This window comes from Vombatus ursinus, unplaced genomic scaffold (assembly GCF_900497805.2).
Source record: "Vombatus ursinus unplaced genomic scaffold, bare-nosed wombat genome assembly UNPS02014818.1, whole genome shotgun sequence".
Taxonomy (NCBI): domain Eukaryota; kingdom Metazoa; phylum Chordata; class Mammalia; order Diprotodontia; family Vombatidae; genus Vombatus; species Vombatus ursinus.
In genome coordinates, this window is record NW_020954596.1 from 73857710 (window position 1) to 73879534 (window position 21825).

The following is a 21825-nucleotide window of genomic DNA, read 5'->3' on the forward strand; positions in this document are numbered from 1 at the left end:
CATGATGCAATATTCTATTGTATATCTATCCAGAAAGTTCCCTTTTTACTGGTGTCAAAAAGGTTACTTTTTTTTTTGTTCATCTATAGGCTTATAAATGTGAATTTCTAATGAGCATGACACAGCAATACAAGAATGGGTAAATGAAAGTATGAAATTCAAATATCTGAGAAAGGGGAAGTATGTGTATAGATTAACTTTTGGGAGAAGTAGAAAGTTAGAGGGTAATGGAGACAACTAAGAAAGTTGGTGACCAGTTTAGTCCCAGTGTTCAAAAAGTTTATCTTGAATTGTAGGTAGAACACGATTATAGAGACCTAAATCTTGACCTACAAAGGCCCATGATCTGCATTTTTGGAAGGAATTCCTGAATCTTTGAGAACAAAGACCCATTTGAATATTTAAGCATTCCTTGAACTTACAGTTGAAGGCAAAAGTAAGGAGGGAAACAAATGTCTTAGATGGTTATCTAGAGAAAAATTTGGTCCAGGATGGGGTTAGATCAGGGATTCTTAACCTTTTCTATATCCCAGATACCTTTGGCACTTTAGTGAAATCTATGAACCTTTTTTAAAAATAATGTCTTTGAATTAACAAAATGAAATACATAAGATTACAAAGGAAAACCAACTATCTTGAAATAAATATACCAAAATATTTTTAAAATGAGCTCATAAATCCCAGATTAAAAGATCTAGGCCAGATTCTAAGGGCACATCCAAGACATGTGGAACTGAGGTGTCTCTAATAAATACTTATTTTCAGATGGAATATCATTTGCCCCATTAAAAATCTTTATACTCCTAATTGCCTGCTTGTGTATAACTATGGTGAATTTTAATTTTTCATTGGCATTGTTGACCTATAATGTACATACTGTTTCATATAACTTCATTAATAATAAATAGTGTTTATATAGCACTTTAGGTTTTGAAAAGTGCTTTATACAACTTATCTCATTTGATCCCCACAAAACCCTGCAAGGTAGGTGCTATTATTATCCCCATCTTGCAAATGAGGAAAATGAGGGTTAGAGAAGTTTACTTGTGAATGTCACACTGCTAGTAATTGACTGAGGCAGGATTTGAACTCAGGTCTTCCTGACTCCAGTCTAGTACTCTATCTACTGCAATATATAAATCTGAGTATAAAGAATTTGTACTTTTTGCAGCATAAAGCTAATGAAGTTTTGTCCATAAATTTTAAATGTACTTTGAAGATATGCTCGTATTGATTCTTGGTTTTTCACTCCTCTTTATAATCTTGCTATAATTGATTCTCAGACACATCAAAATAGTTTTATGTGTTCAAAGTAGCTAATGAATAAATATGTTGCTATGGCTACTTGACCTCTGAGAAAGAGTACAGATAGGCTGTGGGACATAGGGAAAATGCTTGTGTTTTGAAGATCATCTAGAGCTCCAAGAAAAAGGTCCACAAATCCTTAGGCAGCAATAATAGAAATGGAGATGAAAGCAGAGGGCTTGAGCCTCATATCTTACCAGGTACGAATGCAGTGCAATTAATTTACTAGATAATGTATACCCTGAGCTCTATGGAGAAAGTTGTTACATAAAAAAGAAAGTTATTTATTCCCATGTATATATGCATATCTGGCATTAATAAGTGATAGAGAAAATATAATTTTAGTGAATTTTACTTAGGACATGGCCACAAATTAATATAAAATAAATACATCATTTCTGCCATAGTTCTTGATATGCAGAAAAGTTGGCAGACAAAAAAGTATATTATGAGAAGGGAGGTCTGTGCCTTGCTGGCTTTGTGACATTTGGTAAGTTACAACCTCCCTGTGCCTTGGTTTCCTCATGTGTATAATGAGGGGAATGGATTAAATGGACTTTGAGATTCTTTTCAGCTTTAGATCCATGGTTCTGTAATCCCTGGAGATGAATAAATATGGAATAGTTTATAACAAGTGCCTCATGTTTGTTTTTTCTTAAATGAATAATGAATATTCCATATATACATGTATGCATATATATGCATATACATACATACATACATACATAACTTTTTATTGTTTGGAAGACAATAGCTAAACTGATTAATTGGACCTTAAGGGATTATAAGATTCAGAACTGGGAAATTACCTTAAAATTCATTAATCCAACTCCCTTATTTTACAGAAATTGAAGTCAAAGAGCTAAGTGCTTTGCCCAAGGTCACACAGCTAGTAAATAGCTGGGATCTGAATTCAGATCCTCCAATTTCAAATCCAGGGCATTCTCTACTAAACTAGCAATCATTTCTGAAACAGCACCTAAAAGATCCCAATTTCATTACTTTCACATGTGTGTAGGGAAAAGTTTTCTTGAGGGAAAAGAAATTAAGGAAATTTCTTTCCAAGTTACACTTACCAGCGACCAAGAAACGAACCAGAAGACCAACAGTTATGCCTGTAATCAATAGTCCTACTATAACAATAAGGACAATCATCCATGGTTCCAAACCTCGGGTTTTTGTGCCCAGTCCTATTGGCCTAGAGTGAGAGAGGAGAGACAGCCATCAATACATAATAAATCTCACGATGAAAGAACACAAGACTTTTTAGTCTCTGGAAATACAAAAAAGTAGCTTAAACTCATTTGACCAATGAATGAGAATTTGCTTGAGATCACAGCATTTAAAGAACAATAACAAGAATAATAACTAGTATTTATATAGCCCTTAAGGGTTTTCAAAACCCTTTATAAACATTATCTCATTTGATCCTAACAACAACCCTGGAAGATGGTACTACTTATTATCTTCGTTTTATAGAGGAAGAAACTGAGGCCAGGACAGGTTAAGTGACTTGCCCAGGGTCACATAAATGGTATATGTCTGAGCAAATCTTCATGACTCCCAATACAGTGCACTATGCACTGTGCACCTCTCTTTTCCTCATGCTTCATAGACACATAATGCCAGTAGCCTTGTCTCCTGCCCTGGGCAGGAGAGCTTCTCGTAGTGCTACAACCCAACTTAGAATAGTTTCACTGAAATAGTTACAGAGAGAAGAAAGCATAATAGAGAGAAGTATGATAAAATCACGTACCATTGGCACCATTCACTTAAAAATTACTGTATTATTTTGGGACAGGTCACACTTTCCTCCAAATATGGATATTATAAAGTTGGAGTATGGCCTAAAATAGGTATGATTTTTCATGGTATATTTCTGAACTTTCCTAACAATATAGTAATCATGTGTAACCAATCATCCAGGACAAGAGGTGGACTGACTGCAAAGTTCTTGGCAATTTGTAATTCTTCCCATTTTAGGAAGAGAGGAAACTGCAGATGGAGTATGTGTGTGTGGTGGGGGATGCATGTGCATGGTATGTTTATGTGTGTGTGTGTGTGTGTGTGTGTGTGTGTGTGTGTGTGGTGTGTGGTGACCAGGATAACAAGCAGAGAAGCATATGACTGTTGGGGGTTTTTGTGTAACATTCATTCCAGTAGCAGGAGTGCTGAGGGAATATCTTTTAGGAGGAAAGACTGGTCCTTATCCTGTGCTTGTCCTGCTTCTGTGTATTTTTAAAAAATTATTGGAATTCTACATTTGCCACATTTTAATAATAATTTTATAAACACCTATGACTGATTTTTTTAAGTTGTCTGTTGTGCTTTATTTGCAACATGAAGGTGTTAGAGAGGGGCCTTTCCTAGTATAGGGCTGGAAGCTAAAACCTTATCCCATGGTTAGAGACTTCTCATCTCTAACTGGAGGAATAAACACAAACCAGTTCATAAGCTCAGAATTGCTACAAGTCTGGGCTCTGTTGCGTAAATTTACCTCATAGATGCAGACCAAAGTTTCACTTCTATAGCTTTGAAAAAATTCTTATATTATTGTATCAAACCATTAATTTATATTTTCTGTCTTTGATTCATTTCTCATATTTGCATGTTGTTTCCCCAGATAAATTATGTGGTCACTGTCTTGGGTCCTCTCCTCTTTTCTCTCTACATTCTGTTTCTTGGTGACTGGTGGCTCGGCCCCATCAAGCACAACTACTGTGGGTAGGCTGAAGTCCCCCCAGGATTGTAACTGGCCCAGCACCACATTGGAGGATGGAGAAGTTGGAAGCAGGGATCTCCTCTTCTCACAGACCCACCTATACCAAGGGGGTGGATTCCTGCACCCCCACCCCTTCCCATCACAGAGGCACCACCCCACCTTTGCCATATGCACCAGTGCAAACAGATCATGGCAGAGAGGGCTCAAGACAGTAGAAGGAATTGGGGAGTTAGGGAGAGGGAAGTAGAAACATCTTGAGAGTGTCCTTGTATCACTTCTTCTGACCTTCATTGTCTTGTATGAGTTCTTCAGAAAATAGTCTTTTAGGCAAAAGTATATTTGGCATTTGAGCAACATGGTCAGTCCATCAGAGATGTACTCTCTGCAGTAGTGTTTGAATGCTTGGCAGTTTGGTTCAAGAAAGGACCTCAGTATCCAGTACTTTATCTTGCCAAGTGATCTTCAGAATCTTTTTCAGACAATTCAAATGGAAGCAATTTAGTTTCCTGGCATGGTGCTGGCATACTGTCCTGTTTTCACAGGCATACAAGAATGAGGTCAGCACAATGGCTCTGTAGACCTTCAGTTTAGATGGGTACCCTAATACCTCTTCTGTCCTACACTTTCAAACACTGAGCTAGCTCTGGCAATGTATGAATCAACCTCATTATCAGTGTGTACATCCCTGGAAATATACTAACGAGATAAGTGAACTTATCCACAGCATTCAAAATTTTTCCATTTGCTGTAACTGATGGTTCCTCCTGTAGATGGTGTGGTGCCAGCTCGTGGAAATGAAGGACAACAAGCAATTGTTTCTTGGTGATCTAATAAACTCTGATAGGTTCAATTAACATCTCTATGCAGATGATACCCAAGTCTATGTATCTAGTCCTAATTTCTCACCTGAATTCTAGTCCCTTATCACTAATGGAAAGCTGGACATCTCTACTTGAATGTCTTGTAGACATATCAAATTAAATACATCTAAAATAGAACATTTTTTTTAACCTCAAACCCATTCCTTTCTATATACTCCTATTTCTAGTTAGGTTACCATAATCTTTCTATTTATCAGTCAGTTTAGCAACCTCAGAATCATCTTTGACCTTTCCTTTTCCCTTATGCTTCATTATCAGGTCTTATTGATTCTATCTCTGGAACGTATTACTGAATCCCCTCTTTCTGAATGGAGAGATACTACCTTAGGTCAAGATCTCAACATATTTACCTGGACTATAACAATAGCCTCCTACTTGGTTTCCTTGCTTCCGGGCCTTCCCCTTCTCCTTCTATTGTTTCCATGGCTTCTAAATTGATATTTCTAAAATATAGATATGAATATATAACTTCTCTACTGAAAATTGTCTAGCAGTTCCCTATTACCTCCATAATGAAATGCAAAAGGTTCCTTTTACCTAAAGCCCTCTACAATCTGGATCCTACCTATACTTCCAGTCTTATTTCTGATTGACTCCTTCACAAATTCTGTTCTAATGAAACTTATCTACCAGCAGTTACTAGTACAAGACATTCACCTCTTGACTTTATGAATTGCATATGTATGGGCATGCTTTGCCCCTATCCCTGGAATGCACCCCATCCTCACTTCACCCTCCTAGAATCCACAGCTTCTTTCAAGGTTCAGCTCAGGTGCTACCTGCTATTCAAGGCCTTTCCCGATCCTCTCTGGGCCTCAGTCTCTTTATATGTAAAATGAAGGGGTAGGACTAAATGATCTCTAATAGTCCCTTTTAACTTATTCTCAAAGATAAGGATTATTTTGTCTTTTCTCTTTGCATCCTCACAGCCTGGCATAATGTTTGGTAAATAGTAGGTGCTTTAGAAGTGTGTGTTACTAAAATATTTATAGCACCTCTTTTTGTGGTGGCAAAGAACTAGAAATTGAGGGGATGCCCATCAACTGGGGAATGGCTGAACAAATTGTGGTATATGAATGTAATGGGAAACTATTGTTCCATAAGAATGGTGAGTAAGTGGATTTCAGAAAAACCTGGAAAGACTTGCATGAACTGGTGTTGAGTGAAGTGAGCAGAACCAAGAGAACACTGTATCCAGTAACAGTGACATTGTGCAATGATCGGCTTTGTTAGACTTAGGTCTTCTGAGCAATGCAATGATCTAAGATAATTCCAAAATTTATTTATTTGGAAATGGAAATCTACATCTGGAGAAAGAACTATGGAGTCTGAATGCAAATTGAAGCATACTATTTTCTCTCTTTTTTTAGTGTTTTTTGTTTTTTCTTTCTCATGGTTTTTCCCTCTTGTTCTGATTCTTCTTCCACAACATGACTAATATAGAAATATGCTTAATATGATCATACATGTATAGCCTATATCAGATTGTATACCATCTTGCAGAGTGGGGAGTGGAGGGAGGGGAAAAATTTAGAACTCAAAATCTTCCAAAAATGAATGTTGAAAACTAAAAATGAATAATTTTTTTAAAAAGTGTGTGTTACTGAATCAAATTGATTATGGCAAAACTTCATGTGTGTTGATGGTCAAGAATTTTACTTTGAGGGAGAAAAAGGAGAGGGAGTAGAATGAAAGATAAAAGAAGAGAGACAAAATTAATTCAAATGGCGAGAAAAAAAGGATAGTTTTGGCAAGTAACAACCCCTAATAGTATTGTCTTTGATTAGGTAGAATGGAGGTGAAAGAGGAAAAAAAGAGATAGTATTAAAATGGAGCTTTAGCTGATGAGCATAAAGAAGGGAGAAAACTAAGAATAGTTTCAGTGTTTAAAATAACTGATAATTATAAAGCTACATAAATGTAAGCTATTGTAATTTTATGCTGTGGAAAATTTCTATAAATATCAAATGGACTGATAGGAGAAAGGAGGAAAGCCATTCAAGAGTAATCAACCATTAAACTCCACCATTCTAACCCCTGGCTGTGATCTTGAAACACACAAAGGTGAATGACATTCTGATATAAGTTCATAAGATTTAGAGCTGAAAGGAACCTTAAAGATTATCCAGTCTAATACCTTCACTTTACAGATGAGTAAACTATAACTCAGATATGTTAAATGATTTGTCCATGGTTACAGAGCTGTTAAATACCAGAAATGGATTTTGAACCTAGGTATTTCTAACTCCAGGTCCAGTAATCTATGTATTACACTAGGGCCCAGGGATGGGGAACCTGTGGCCTCAAGGCCACATGTGGCCTTCTAGGTCCTTGGGTATGGCCTTTTGACTGAGTTCAAGTTTTACAGAAGAAATCTTTTTATTATGGGATTTGTTCTGGGAAATTTGGATTTAGTCAAAGGGCCACACTTGAGGATCAAGAGGTCCACATTGGCCTTGAGGCTGCAGGTTCTCCACCCCTGTATAGGCTCTCTTAGTGTAGATCACCATTTGAAAGAGATTTTTATAATATTCATTACGCTTTCATTAAATTTGATTTTCCAACATTTTGAAGGGTGTGTAAGATCAAGTTAGGGTCATGTTAGTTAAAGAAGAACCTAAGTGGTTTTTTCAATGAGTTTACAGATTGCAAAGAGAAACTTACACACCCTGAAAAACACAGAAGAATGGATTTCATTATGAATAATCAGGAATGGGATGTGCCTGTGCTTGAATATTTGTGGTCTATTACATTGGCACACAACCTTGTAGAAGCCAGAATCAATTTGATTGGGCTGAAAACCACATGAAACATCCACCTCATCTGATCTCTCCTTGATAGATTCAACAAACATTTCTTAGGCACTTCAAATGTGCACAGTGAACATGTGCATGGTGCTGAGCCCTGGAGAAAATAGACATAGACAAGATGAAGTCCCTAATGCCGTGAAATTTATAATTTAACAAGGAGACAATTACAAGTAACTATCATACAAAATGGCACACATGTAGATGAGTGCAAAGTATTATTGAGGCCCAAGAAGAGAGAGATTATTTCCATTTAAGAGAAACCCAGAAGGCTTCATGGAACAAGTGACATTTGAACTGAGGCTTAAAGACTGGTAGGATTCCAAAAGGGAGAAAAGCAAGGGCAGGCAAAGACACAAAAGTGAGAGCACACAATCTGTGATGAGGATAGCAAGCAGTCTAATTTGGATAGGGCTTAAATTATGTGGAAAAAAATAATGCATGATAAAGTTGGAAAAGGCCTCTACTATCAAGAAAAGGAGTTTGTACTTTATGTGATCTCCAATAAGTAGTTATTGAAGGATTTTGAGCAGAAGAGTGACCTTATTGTATCTGTTTATAAGGAATGGTGACTAAACAATGTATGAAGGATGAATTCTGAGGGGAAGACATTAGAGATAGAAAGAGCAGTTTGGATAGTCCATTAAAGGATAAGTTGGTGGTAGTGAAAATAGGAAGAGATGAACTATTGCCAGGAGTATTGAGGAGGTAGAATGGATAAAAATTGATTAGATGGAGGATGTGAGTGCCATAGAAGAGTCAAAGGTAACACCAAAACTTTGACCATGGATAACAGAGTGAATGTTGGTACCACTAAAAGAAATAGGGATGTCAGAAGGAAGAACAGGTTTTTGTATAGAGACAAATTCAATTACAGTTAAGATTAACGTGTTGAATTGAAAACTCTAGTGGGGAGGTGGCGCCAAGATGGTGGAGAAAAGGCAGTGACTAGCCTGAGCTTTTCCCAAAACCTAAACACCTTTAAATAATGCCATAAAACAATTCCTGGAGCAGCTGAACCCACAAAAAGATGGGGTGAAATGGTTTTCTAGCCAAAGACAACTTAGAAGGTCAGCAGGAAATGTCTGTCGCACCTGGGTGAGAATGGAGCACAGTCCAGCACAGGCTGAGCCAGCCCAGACTCAGATGCAGCAAACCAGGAGCAGGCCTTGGGAGTCACTGAATCAGCAGTGGTAGCTGTTGCTTCCGGAGCTCTTAGCCCACAGACAATAAGGGTTGTCGAACAATTGGTGAAAAGGAGATTACAGAGGTCATTTTGCTAGCACTGAGGCAGGACTTTGTTGCTTTGCCCATACTTGGATCTGGGTCCCAGTCCTGGGTGGCAGTCTCAGGGCGAGGAGGAGTACTAGCATAGCAGAGCTCGTGGCAACAGTAGAGGGCAGACCCTTGTCACAGTTCCAGAGCAGAAAAGAGTGCTTGTTGTCACTCACAGGCCAGGACAGTAGTAATCATCTCTCCTTACATTACACCAACTTGGAAGAACTGAAAATTTATAGGTCCCCCTAGAAGTACTTCTGAAAACAGCTGCACAAAGCCCCTGAAGCTTAGGACAGTGTGTCCTCTATCCTGGAAGCAGAGCCCCGCTTTAATAAAGCATTGAAAGTGAAAAAAAAATAGACTAGGGAAATGGGCAAACACAGAAATGCTAGTGAGACATCCAAGTATAGATATCATGTAATAATTATAGGATCATAAAGTTCTTGGACTTTAGAGTAGGAAGGGACACTAGAGATCATGAAGTGGCTCAAATTCTAACAGTAATGTTATTACCTGTGTGACTTTGGACAAGTCATTTAATCTCCCTTGGCCTCATCTCTGAACAAGGGGATCAGGCTAGATGGTCTCTGAGGTTCCTTGTTACTCTGAATCTTTGTTCCCGTGACCTAGTCCAACCTCATAGTTTTACAAATAATTAATATTTATATAGTTATATGTTTTCCCCACAGTTACCTTGAGAAGTAGGTATGTTTTACAGATGAGAAAACTATGTCTCAGACATAGTTAAGTGAATATGCTCAGATTACATTATTACTGAACATAGTAGTCAGTATTTAGACCCAATTCTTCTTGATTCTAAGACCAAGTGCTCTTTCTACTAAACTACACCATAAGGGGCAGAGGCATAAGTAGGTAGGTGGTACAATATCAAGTGTGTACTGTTTTTTTTTTTCAAAGAAGTTTGGAAGTGAATGGGAGGAAGGAGTGGAAATGGTAGGCTAATGGAAGAGATGGGTGTTGTAATTGGACATACCTTAATGTATTTATATATGGATGAGAAGGAACCCATCTTTAATACTTGTTACTATACAAATTACTCTTCTTTGTGATAGATGATTAATTGGACCCCTATTTTATTCCAATCAGTATTAATCAGTTTGATATGATTTCATAGGAGCAGTGATTATAAATTCTGAATATTAGGCTCCAGAGCTGCAAACTGCAGGTTGTAAGTTTACTTGCTTCATCATAGTAAGCTAACTAGAAGACCCCCACCCTTGTTTGTGCCTAGTTATGGCGAGCAAGCCCAGTGTGACAGAGGTGACTCAATGACATAGAAAGTCCCCCAGCTATTTTTTGTTTCCCCACCATCCCTCAGTCCTCCAATTATTTTTTGTTGCCTCTTACCTTGTCATCCCTCTATTTCCCAACATGGGGAGATGGCCATGAACATTTGGCCAATAAGTGACCCCAATTTCCAGCCTGTGGCCTGCCTTTCTACCAGCCTACCATCAGCATGTGTAGATGTTTTGACATCTGTTTATCAATCCAATACATGGCTCTGCTCATTGTCTCTTTGTCAACCAATGGGAATTATATTTTGTGTAGACCTTCCTGGAGGGTCAAGGGCAAAGTCTAACAATCAATGGAATTCTGTATTTTTAGTTTGCTTTGTCTGTATTGTCAGGATATCAAGCACTATAAAACTAAAACCATGGAGGAAGAGGACATCAAAGATCATGAGGAAGATCTGAGGTTCCATTCATTGGAGGGAACCTAGTTCTTTTAATAAATGGTTAATGGCTCAGCTCTGCTTCAGTGATTTTTCTTGCAAATTGGACAATGTTGGACCCCACACCCTAAGACAATACTTTTGACTTATTCTTTTCTTGTTTTAAGCTATGTAACTTTTATTGTTTTATCGACTAGTTCTAATAATTTTCTTTGTACTTCATTGCTCCTGTATTTTTTAAAAATTGCTTTATGTGAAATTATTTTGTGAATAAGTATATTGAAAGTGTTGCTTGATGCAAAAAACCCAAACCTAACACTTTACCATATTTTAAATACTGATAATTTCTTGGTTACATTATGTGACTGTAAATCTTGGTACATGATTGAAACCCTGGGTTTCCTAGGTGTGTTACCACAGAAATGAGGTGCATTCTGGAAACAATAGACCTGGAGTTCTCTAAGTGCCCATGGCTTTGAACCTCAGGGATTTCCAAGAAAAAGCCAAAGGGCCATGAAAGGCTTTCCTCCTTCCTGACCTTACCCCTTCAAGTCAAGGTAGAGTACCTTCTAGAACTCTATGACAGATAGTGAGGGAGTGGAAATAATGAAGGCTAAGATTGGAGGTAGTTTGGGTAATCAGAAGGAGCTGAGGAGATTGAACCCAGGCTTTCTCAACAGCTGCCATCTATTGCCTTGAAGTGATCAGCTCTCTGGATCTAATCTTGCCCTTGGCTCTCGTTATGATCTGCCTCCACTCTTCTCTGGCTGTAGCCTTCACTCTGCTTTATATCTGTAGGATTCAGCATGGAGTCCTGAAACGTGCTAATCCCTGAGCCCGAGGGTTCCTCTGTCACTGCCCTCTTGGCTTCTTCTCAAAAGTTCCTCAGGTTCAAAGTCAAGAACATGAGAGGTTCTCTGGGTAAATGAATTATTTCCCCTGTAAGGATAGGTATTTCTAATGCTTCAAGTTTCCATGGTAATATCTCCCAATAGGGATAATCCCTGGATTACAGTGGTTTTAGAATAATCAGATTAAGTAAATTAATAGGCCAGATTAATAAATAATTAAGTAAACTACAAAATATTGTTGTGAGAAAGAATTGATATAAAAAATCATCCAACAGGTGTATGATTGGAAAAGGAATTTATGTATTTAGTGTAAGAAAGAGTGTTGGACAACCTGATTTTTGTACTAGTATCTAAGAAATATTAGGAGAACCAAAAGAAGATCCCCAATGGTTTAAGTAGGTACTCTATGGAGAATTTGTAAAAAGACAGGAAGAAATACCCCACAGGATGAAAAGGCATGGATGGGATTCCATCTGAACTAGTAAAGGGGGTGTCCATATCCATCCAAACGTCTTACTGCAGTCTTATGCTACTAAAGCCTAAGCCTCAGACTCCCTATGTAGTGTCTCCACAAGCCTAAAAGCTCATTGAGACCACTGAACCTATAATAGATTTCTTTTTTATATATTCAGCTCTACCTTGCCTTCCCCATTGCTATTCCTACTTCCAAGTAGTATTCTTGTTGCTGTTGAGTCGTTTCAGACCTGTCTAACTCTTTGTGACCCCATTTGGGGTTTTCTTGGCAAAGATACTGGAGTGGTTTGCAATTTCCTTCTATGACTCATTTTATAGATGAGGGAACTGGGGCGAACAGTGTTAAGTGACTTGCCCAGGATCACAGTTAGTAAGTGTCTAAGGCTAGATTTGAACTCAAAAAGATGAATCTTCCTTCTGCCAGGTGGGCTCTCTATCCTCTGTACCACCTAGCATAGTGTTGGGCAAAGAGATGTTCAATAAATGCTTGTTGAAATGAATTTAATATGTAGTAATTAATGAAAGACCCAGAAGTGAACCTGAGATTGAGAAATCAGGTTAAGAAACTATTGCAAAACGTTCATAACTTGCACCTTACTTATTAATTTGAAATTGGATCATTTGGGCGAGAGAAGATTTTTTATATTTATACTATGAAAAGAGTATGCTAAATAAATTAATGTTATATAAAAATGAATACTAAAATCTCTAAAGATAAAAAAGTTCTTTAAATATTTCAGAAGCATCCTTTTATGGAGAAACATTTTTGTTGCATTCATTATAAATTAGTCTTATCTACTCATAAAAAACTAACACTAAAGCCTTTAATTTGGTAAACTTTGTGAGACTAGCAGGCATCACCCTCTGCAGTTGCATTTCTAAGATCAGCTGAAATTCAGAGTTCAGAAAAACCTTATGAAGCCTGCAAATGAAGTTCACTTAATTTTGATTCATCATACCTAATTTCTTTTCTTATAAGTGTTTGATTCTTAAGGGAAAGAAAACCATTTAGTAATAATTACTAGTTGCTTCTTATAATTTTAAGCCATATAAATATGCTTTAAACAAATCTAATATGTGATGAATCTAGATTTACAAAATATATGACTTAAGTGATTACTTGTATTTCAAAAGAATAGTTTTTGAGGTCAGTTTCAACTTGAGAAGAATGAACAGGAAGGACCCACGTCTTGGACAGAGGAAAATATCTTGGTATAATGCCTGGAAAATTCTCCCTCCTCCATTCCACCTAGTGACTTCTCTGGCTTCCTTAAGTTCCAACTAAATTCCCTTTTTGCACAGGAAGCCTTCCCCAATACCTTTTAATCCTACTGCCTTCCCTTTTCAACTTCTTCCCTATTTATCCTGTATATACCTTGCTTTGAATACATTTGTTTACATGTTTTCTCCCCCATTAGATTGTAAGCTCCCCAAAGGCAGGGACCCTTTTTTTTTGCCTCTTTTTGTATTCCCAGTACTTAGTACTGTGCCTAGCACATAATAGATACTTAAATGTTTATTGATTGATTGAAACTGTAGAGACAATGACAACCTCATCTATATATAGTTGTGCCATGAAATTTCCTCTGCCGAGGTAAAAATATCTATAGACTTGAATAATAGTAATAGGATTTTAAGGTTTGCAAAGTATTTTATAAATATTATGTCATTTTATCTTTACAAAAGCCCTGGGAAAGAAGTGCTATTATTATCACCATTTTATATATGAAGAATCTGAAACAGAGGTTAAGTGACTTGACCAGGGTAATATAGCTGGTCTGAGCCCAGATTTGAACTTAGGTCTTCCTAAAACCCGGTCTAGTGCTCTATCTGATGTACCACCTCGACCATGTGATTTGTGCTGAAGTAGACATGGAAGAAGAGACTGCTGAGGAAGAATAAGAGTGAAATGGCATAAATCCTGGAGCATGTTCTTTGGGAACTGTCCTTCCTCATCCCTTAATCCCCTGAGGGGTGGCAACAAAAAGTTATCCAAGAAAATAGCTTCAGGAATCATTTGCTTCTAGCTTGCTCTACAGGTACCTATGTGGTCACAATTTAAACTCCATCTTGAAAGGAATGGTGACACAGTGGATAGAATGCTGGCATCACGAGATATGGGTTTAAATACCACCTTAGTTACTTACTAGCTGTGTAATCAGGGGCAAATCATAAACCTTTCAAAGTCTTGGAAATCAGGTGATAATAATAATAATTTGCCCTATTTACTTCATAGAGATGTTATGATAAAAGCCCTTTGTAAATCTTAAAATGCTCAATGAATATGAATTATTATTGTTGTTTTCTTTTACATCTATGGTTGAGTTTTTTAAATAAATGTGTGTATGCCTATAGAATTATAGAAAACCTCAATTTGTTACCCTTAACCAAATCAAGTTTAGTTATGTACATATCTCTCAAATGCTTACATCAATGAAGCGTGGATTTTTCCTAACGCTGGATTGGTAATGCATTAGTTAGGTAAAAAAGACTTAAGTTGAAATCTTGAGTTAGTTACTTACCAGCTGTGTGACCTTGGGCAAATCATTTAACCACTATGTGCCTCAGTTTTCTCATTTGTAAAATGAGGATAATAGCAGCACTTGCCTCCCAGGATTGTTGTGAGGATGAAATGAGATACTATTTCTAAAGTGCTTTGCAAACCTTACAGAGCCGTATAAATGCTAAATATTGGTACTACCTTATTTTCCACTTGGTTGCACTAACTTTGGACTTTTTTTTTTTTTACTTCAACAAGCCTTGGAAACTTCATTATTGGAAAATCCCATCATCCTCAAAGATTCAATCAAACTTGGTATTGACACATTATCCCCCTCTCTTTTACACTGTCTCCCCCTATGATTGGAGAGTGGAGTCATGAACTCCTCAATCTCCGTTTAAGGAGAGGGTATAGGACAGACATCTCCCTATTTCCCACCAAACTGCACAGACTTTTACACTTCTTTGATTTCTCCACTATGTCCTCCTACCAAATTTCTCCCTTACCTTCCCTTCTCCTTAATCTTTTTTTTTTTAGCTCTCTTTTGTGTTTTCTCCTATTTGATTATAAGCTCTTTAAGGGCAGAGGTTGACTTTCTTTTTCATAATTGTATCCCCAGTGGTTAGCACAGTGCCTGGGATGTATTAAGAGCTTAGTAAATGTTTATTGACTATTATCATGAATCAATGAGCATTTATTAAATGTCTACTATATATTGCTATAAATAAGGAAGTCGCAGAATATACTTAGGTAATGCCATATTTAAAAGATTTATGGGTAGATAAGTCACATGAAATCAAGAAAAAAGTTTTTAAATGTTAGAGCTGTCCAAAAATGGAATGGGTTGCTGTCCCAAGAAATGGTCATTCTCTCTTCTTGGAGGATTTTGAGCAGAAGTCAGAAGGCCACTTAGAAGGTATGCTATAGTGGGAATTCCTTTTATTTCTTGTTTAGACTAGATGGCCACTGAGTCCTCTTTTGGTTCTAAGGCTCTGATCCTGTAGGTAAGAGACCATATCTCTTCTTAGTTACTTTTGCATCTACATGTTTATATAGCTCAAAGCAATACACACTGTGATATTAAATACTTTCACAAATACCTTCTAAGAATTGACCACTTTACTCATCCCTATCTCCACTAGATTTATTTTTGTATCTGTAGGGCATGATATATTTTGTCCTACCTCACCTTCCAAGAAAATCCCTCTTGGGATGAAACTAATAACATACTCTAACTTTTTCATACCTATTAACATGTTGTTAGCACAACTGCCCCCCTTCTTTGGGATCACAACAAAGCAAATTAAATTGATGTTCTTTTTTATCAACTCACTGCCTAAATATTTGCCTGCTTAGCCAAATTTTTAGGATGCCTAAAGCAATTAGTAATGGTGATATTCATTAGTTTATGGCTCAGAATACATATCTAAATGCAGAAGTTTTATTTCACTAACTTGATAGCTGCTTTTACTTTGAAGTTATAGAATACATAACACTCTCAATACAATTGAGAGAACAAACTTGATTGCCAATGGATTAATTGACATAAAGAAAACTAAAGTCACCAATGTCAGGTAGGGTCAGTGAAACATTGGAATGGATTAGTTTTCAAGAGGGAATATTAGGAAGGAAAGATAAAGAGTTCTGCATACATGAATTTAAACAGATTAGTGAGCCATCTGGGAAGAAAGAAGTGAGCCTTCTGGGAACAGGATAAAAATTTAAGGTGAAGAAGTCAATTGGGTGTTAGCTACTATAAGGGTTATTGAAGCATTAAAGTGGATGAATCACCTGGAATTAAATTTGGAGGAAAGATCAAGGGGGGGGGAGGACAATTCTACTGGAAAATGAGAAAGGGAATTAAATGAGCAATATAAGCATACTGAAGGGGTTGCTGTTGAGGTAAAGGGGGAATCAGTAGAGAGGGTTTAAAAAACTCCTAGCCAAAGAGAGAGGTTGTTGATTGCACCAGAAGCAGCCAGGGAATGAAAAAGTTAGGCGTGGTAGCAATATGAAGCTGTAGCTTGAGCAGAATTTTTTCTTTTATTGTGAAGGTCATAAGAATAACAACATAGTACCCAAATCATCATGAGCCATTCTTAAAGAACTGGAGTTGTTAGTGTCCAACTCAAGGAGTTTTTCTTATTAAATTCAAATCGGCATTAAATAAATTTATTAATATGTTTATTCAAGAAACATTTTTGAGTGCCTTCTATATGGGAAGCACTGAGCTAAATGAGTTATTACCTTTCTTTGGAGAACTCAAACTCATTGCAGTCATTATCTCAAAAAGAATCCCTATTTCCATATTCCTGGGGCAGTGGACAGAATGCTGGGTCTGAAGTCAGGAAGACTCATCTGTCTGAGTTCAAATATGGCCCCAAACACTTAATATCTTTGTGACCCTGGGCGAGTCCACTTAACCCTGTTTGCTGCAGTTTCCTCATCTATAAAATTAGCTGGAGAAGGAAATGCTAAACTACTCCAGTGTCTTTGCCAAGAAAACCCCAAATGGGGTTACGAAGAGTCAGACGTGACTGAAAAAAAAAAATCCCATGTTCCTAGGGGATGATTAAGGAGTTGACTTTTTGTTTTGTCTTTTGTTGGCAAAGAAATTGTAATTTAGAGAGATTCTGTGAATTAGCAGTATTTCTGGAACTAAATTCCAGTCTCTTGTCACTTGAAGCCTGGTATTTTAACCACTTATAAAATAAATGGGTATGAAAGAAAGTGTACTAAAATGGAGTTAACTACATCTAGAATCTATATTCAGTGCTATCCCTTACTAGCTGTATGGTCTTGGGCAAGTCATTTAATCTCTTTGTGTCTCTTTCCATATCTGTAAAAGAAGTCTAATCATATTTGTCATTCCTACCTCCCCCCAGGGTTGTGGTAAAGAGCTAATAAGATGACACATGTGAAGGTACTTTGAAGGTGCTAAAGTCCTATACCTAAAGCATTGTTACCATTACCCTATAATGCTATGTAACTAAAGCAACATTAGGTTAGTTTTAATCAATTTAATTTTTCTTTTGCATGAACTTTCTTGTGATAAATGTCATTTTGCATTAATATTTTTCTCCTTTCCAGATGAGAAAAAAAAAGAATGATACAGGGGAATTTTATTTTCCTCCATGACCTCCTCCTCTCTTTTTCCCCCCCAAAGACAGGTCCCAGGTATCTTGAGACCTAGACAGGGGTACCTCCAGATCTTTGCTGATCTTCACAATTGACTTCATACACCAACTCTAGGGCATGAGGGAAAGGTATAATGGAAGAGTAAAGGTGAGTCAAATTTATTTGAATACCCAAGATACTTAGCTTATAACAAACAAACAAACAAAAATCAATCCACAATAGAAATGATCAAAGCACCATTTATAACTTCCAATTCCTAGCTATCAAATTCTTCCTGTTGCTTTGTTGTTGGGGAGTGGTAGAGCAAAAGCATTGATCATAAATTGTCATTTTAGTTTGAAAACATAGTTTTGTCTCTTAATCCAGAGTTCCGTGATATTGTCCAAAAAAAATAAAACTAGCTCAATTCAGACTTCAATTAAATGAATTAATGGAATTATTGTTAGCCTTCCCAGTACTTACTTAAAAGTCCGATTAACCAAGTTATAACTTGAACTTACCGATACATTGTCCCCTGAGGAGATGTTTTAGATCTGCACACTGATTAAGAATTTCCAATCAAATGTGTGACATCTTGGGATCTATTAGAGATCTGTGTCCTGGAAGAAATGAAGAAACATATTACAAGTAAGTTGAGATAAAACTAGTCAAACGAGTCTGGACAGAGCAGCCCTAACCAGTATAGCTTAAAGAAAAGTCAAAAGACCTATTAGAGTTCCAGTAAGAATTTCTTTGTTTTGGCCAATTAAATAAAGGAGAAGAAACTGGTTGCAAGGCTTCTCTTGAGAAATGTCATTGGAATGCACTAGGATTAAGAATCTGGAGAAGTGTATAGGTTTATCTGTGTATATATATATGTATACTTAGAAGACCTCTTAGAGTAAAAGTAAAAGAAAAACAAAACATTTTTCCAGCATGGGTAGCTAATCAATATTTCTCAAAAAATATTTGAGTTGAATTGCTGTTGAATTCTTACCTGTGAAAATTTCTTGCCTGCCTCCCAGAGACGCTGTGACATTGGTGGGAAATTTACATTAAATTAAAATCTTCAATAATATAGAATACTAGGCTTGAAATCTGGGTTTTGGCCTAATTCTGTCATTCTTTCTGAGTCTAAGTTTTCTCATCTGTAAAATGGGAACAATATTGTTTACTATCCACTTTACAGGATTACAGTAAGGACCAAATGAAATAACATATATAAAATAGGGCAACTATGTGGCATAATGGATAGAGCACTGGGCTTGGAATCTGAAACACTTATCTTGATTTGTTCAAATCTTATCAGACACTTACAAGTTGTATGATCCTGAGCAGGTCACTTAACCCTGTTTACCTCAGGTCCTCATCTGAAAAATGAGCTGGAGAAGAAAATGGCAAACCATGTCAGTATCTATGCCAAGAAAACCTCAATGGGGTCACAAGGAGTTGGATGTGACTGAACAGCAACAGCAATATAAAGTACTTTGAAACTGTAAACCACAATATCAACCTGAATGGTTCCCATTTAAAAACATTTTGTTGATGCATTATGTTCTCAAATCATATTAACTTCTGAATATAATCTTCTGCACACTCCTGCCCAGTGAACCTTCCATTATAATAAAGATTTTAAAAAGAAGTTTAGAAAAACCACCTAACACATCAACTGAGTCTGACTGAATATGTATGATTCAACATTCATGGTCCCCCACCTCTGCAAAGAAAGAGAGAGGTATTTTTTCTCATGTCTTCTTCAAGACATGTCATTATAATTACTAATTGTTTAGTTTTGTTTTTGTTTTTTTGTTGTTTCCACTTATATTATTATAGTCATTATGTATATTCCTTTCTTAGTTCTCTGACTTACTTTTGCATCAGTTTTCCCAAACTTCTCTGGATCATGTTCATAATTTCTTTTCAATCAGTTAATCAATAAATCAGGATTTATTGAGTACCTTACAGTGTGCTAGAGATTGTGCTAGGTGCCTTATGGTGCAAAAATATTCTATTACACTCATATACCACAATTTATTCAACCATTCTCCAGTCACTGGGCACTCACCTTATTTCTGGGTCTTTTACTATCACAAAATATGCTGCATATTTCTTTTTTTTATTAATTTATTTTGATTTATCTATAATCACTTCCATATGCTTTTGAGTTTAAAATTTTTCTCCCCCTTCCTCCCCACCACCCTCCTCAAGATGGCACGCAATCTGATATATTCATTATTCATTCAATTATATTCATTCAATTATATTCATATTAAACATATTTTCACATTAGTGATGTTGTAAGTAAAAATTAAAATCAATAGGAGGAACCATCAGAAACAGGAAACAAAACTCAACAGAAGAGAAAAAAAATAGCAATTCAAATTCCATAGTTCTTTCTTTGGATGTGGATAGCATTTTCCATCACAAGGCCTCTGGAGATCCTTGTATTGCCAGGAAGGGTTAAGTTTATCAATATTAGTCATCACACAACATGGCTGTTATTGTGTACAACATTCTCTTGGTTCTGCTCACTTCACTCAGCATCAGATCATACAAGTCTTTCCAGGTTTTTCTGAAGTCAGCCTGTTCATCATTTCTTATAGCACAATAGTATTCCATTACATTCATATACCACAACTTGCTCAGCCATTCCCCAATTGATAAGTATCCTCCCAATTTCCAATTCTTTGCCACCACAAAAAGAGCTGCTATTAACATTTTTGTACACGTAGGTCCTTTTCCCATTTGTGTGATCTCTTTGGAATATAGCCCTAGAAGTACTATTGCTGGGTCAAAGGGTATACACATTTTTATAGCCCTTTGGGCATAGTTCCAAATTGCTCTCCAAAATGGTTGGATCATTTCACAACTCCACCAACAATGCATTAGTGTTCCAATTTTCCCACATCTTCTCCAACATTTATCATTTTCCTGTTTTGTCATGTTGGCCATTCTGATAGGCGTGATGTGGTACCTCAGAGTTGTTTTGATTTGCATTTCTCTAATCAATAGTGATTTAGAGCATTTTTTTCATATGACTATAGATGTTTTTAATTTCTTCATCTGAGAACTGTCTGTTGATATCCTTTGACCATTTATCAATTGGGAAATGACTTGTATTCTTATAAATTTGACTTAATTCTCTATATGTTTTAGAAATGAGGCCCTCATCAGAGAGACTTGTTATAAAAATTCTTTCCTAATTTTCTACCTTCCTTCTAATCTTAGTTGCATTAGCTTTGTTTTGCAAAAACTTTTCAATTTAATGTAATAAAAATTCTCTATTTTGCTTTTCGTAATGCTCTCTATCTCCTGTTTGGTCATGAATTCTTCTCTCCATAGATCTGACAGGTAAACTATTCTTTGCTCTCCCAGTTTGCTTATAGTATCAGCCTTTATATCTAAATCATGAAACATTTTGACTTTATTTTGGTATATGGTGTGAGATTTTGGTCTATGCCTAGTTTCTTATGCTGCATATTTCAATAAATATTTTGATGTCTATGGGACTTGTATGTTTTTCACTCCTTTGGGGGCTATGCCTACCACTGGATGATTACTAATGTAATAAGTAATATAACAAGTTGAAGGAATAACTTTAAAAGAATCTGCTTCTCTTATCCACACAATCTGCGGGTTATATTACAACCTGATTAACAGAATTTAAAGAGGGAATATTTGGCTTGGCTACATATGCAGTGTATATAGTTGTGTTTTATTCTGTCTTGATTTGGCTTTCCTTTTTCAGACTGATTCAATTTCAAGGAAGAGAGAGTCCTGCCAAGAAGGTTAACCAAATGGTATTTTGAAGAACCCATTACATTTACCTTCAAATCTTGGTCTGCTCTTGCTACTAATATCTTCTAACTTCTAGTTGCTCTCTTCCTGGAAAAGGCAGTGGAGAAAGAGGACTGTCTAGAAGTAGAGAAGTTGTGAATCTAGGTCAAGGTAAAATGTTAAGGGCCACTTTCATTAAGAGATGCAACTAAGACTGCAGTATTTAGCAAGCATACCTTATATATAGATATCCCCAAGTAGCTCCAACTTAACTCTACTTGGTATAGAGCAATGATTCTCAAACTTTTTAGTCTTAGGACCCATTTACACTTTAAAATCAAGAACCCCCAAAACTTTTGTTTTTGTGGGTTATATAAATGTTTTAGTGTTATTGTGAAAATAGTTTTAGCTTCATGGACT

At 36.6% G+C, this 21825-nt stretch overlaps 1 protein-coding gene across 2 annotated transcripts in view; it reads right to left on the reverse strand.

Moving 5' to 3' along the window:
• TMPRSS11A (transmembrane serine protease 11A) overlaps positions 1-18240 on the reverse strand; it is a 69096-nt gene extending 50856 nt beyond the window's left edge. For both annotated transcript variants that reach the window (XM_027836458.1, XM_027836459.1), the window contains exons 1-2: positions 18150-18240; positions 2382-2503 (exon numbers count right to left, since the gene is read on the reverse strand). In XM_027836458.1, coding sequence (XP_027692259.1) covers positions 2382-2503; positions 18150-18157 — 130 coding nt within the window. In that variant the 5' untranslated portion in view covers positions 18158-18240. The remainder of the gene's footprint in view (positions 1-2381; positions 2504-18149) is intronic.
• Positions 18241-21825: the final 3585 nt, after the last annotated feature.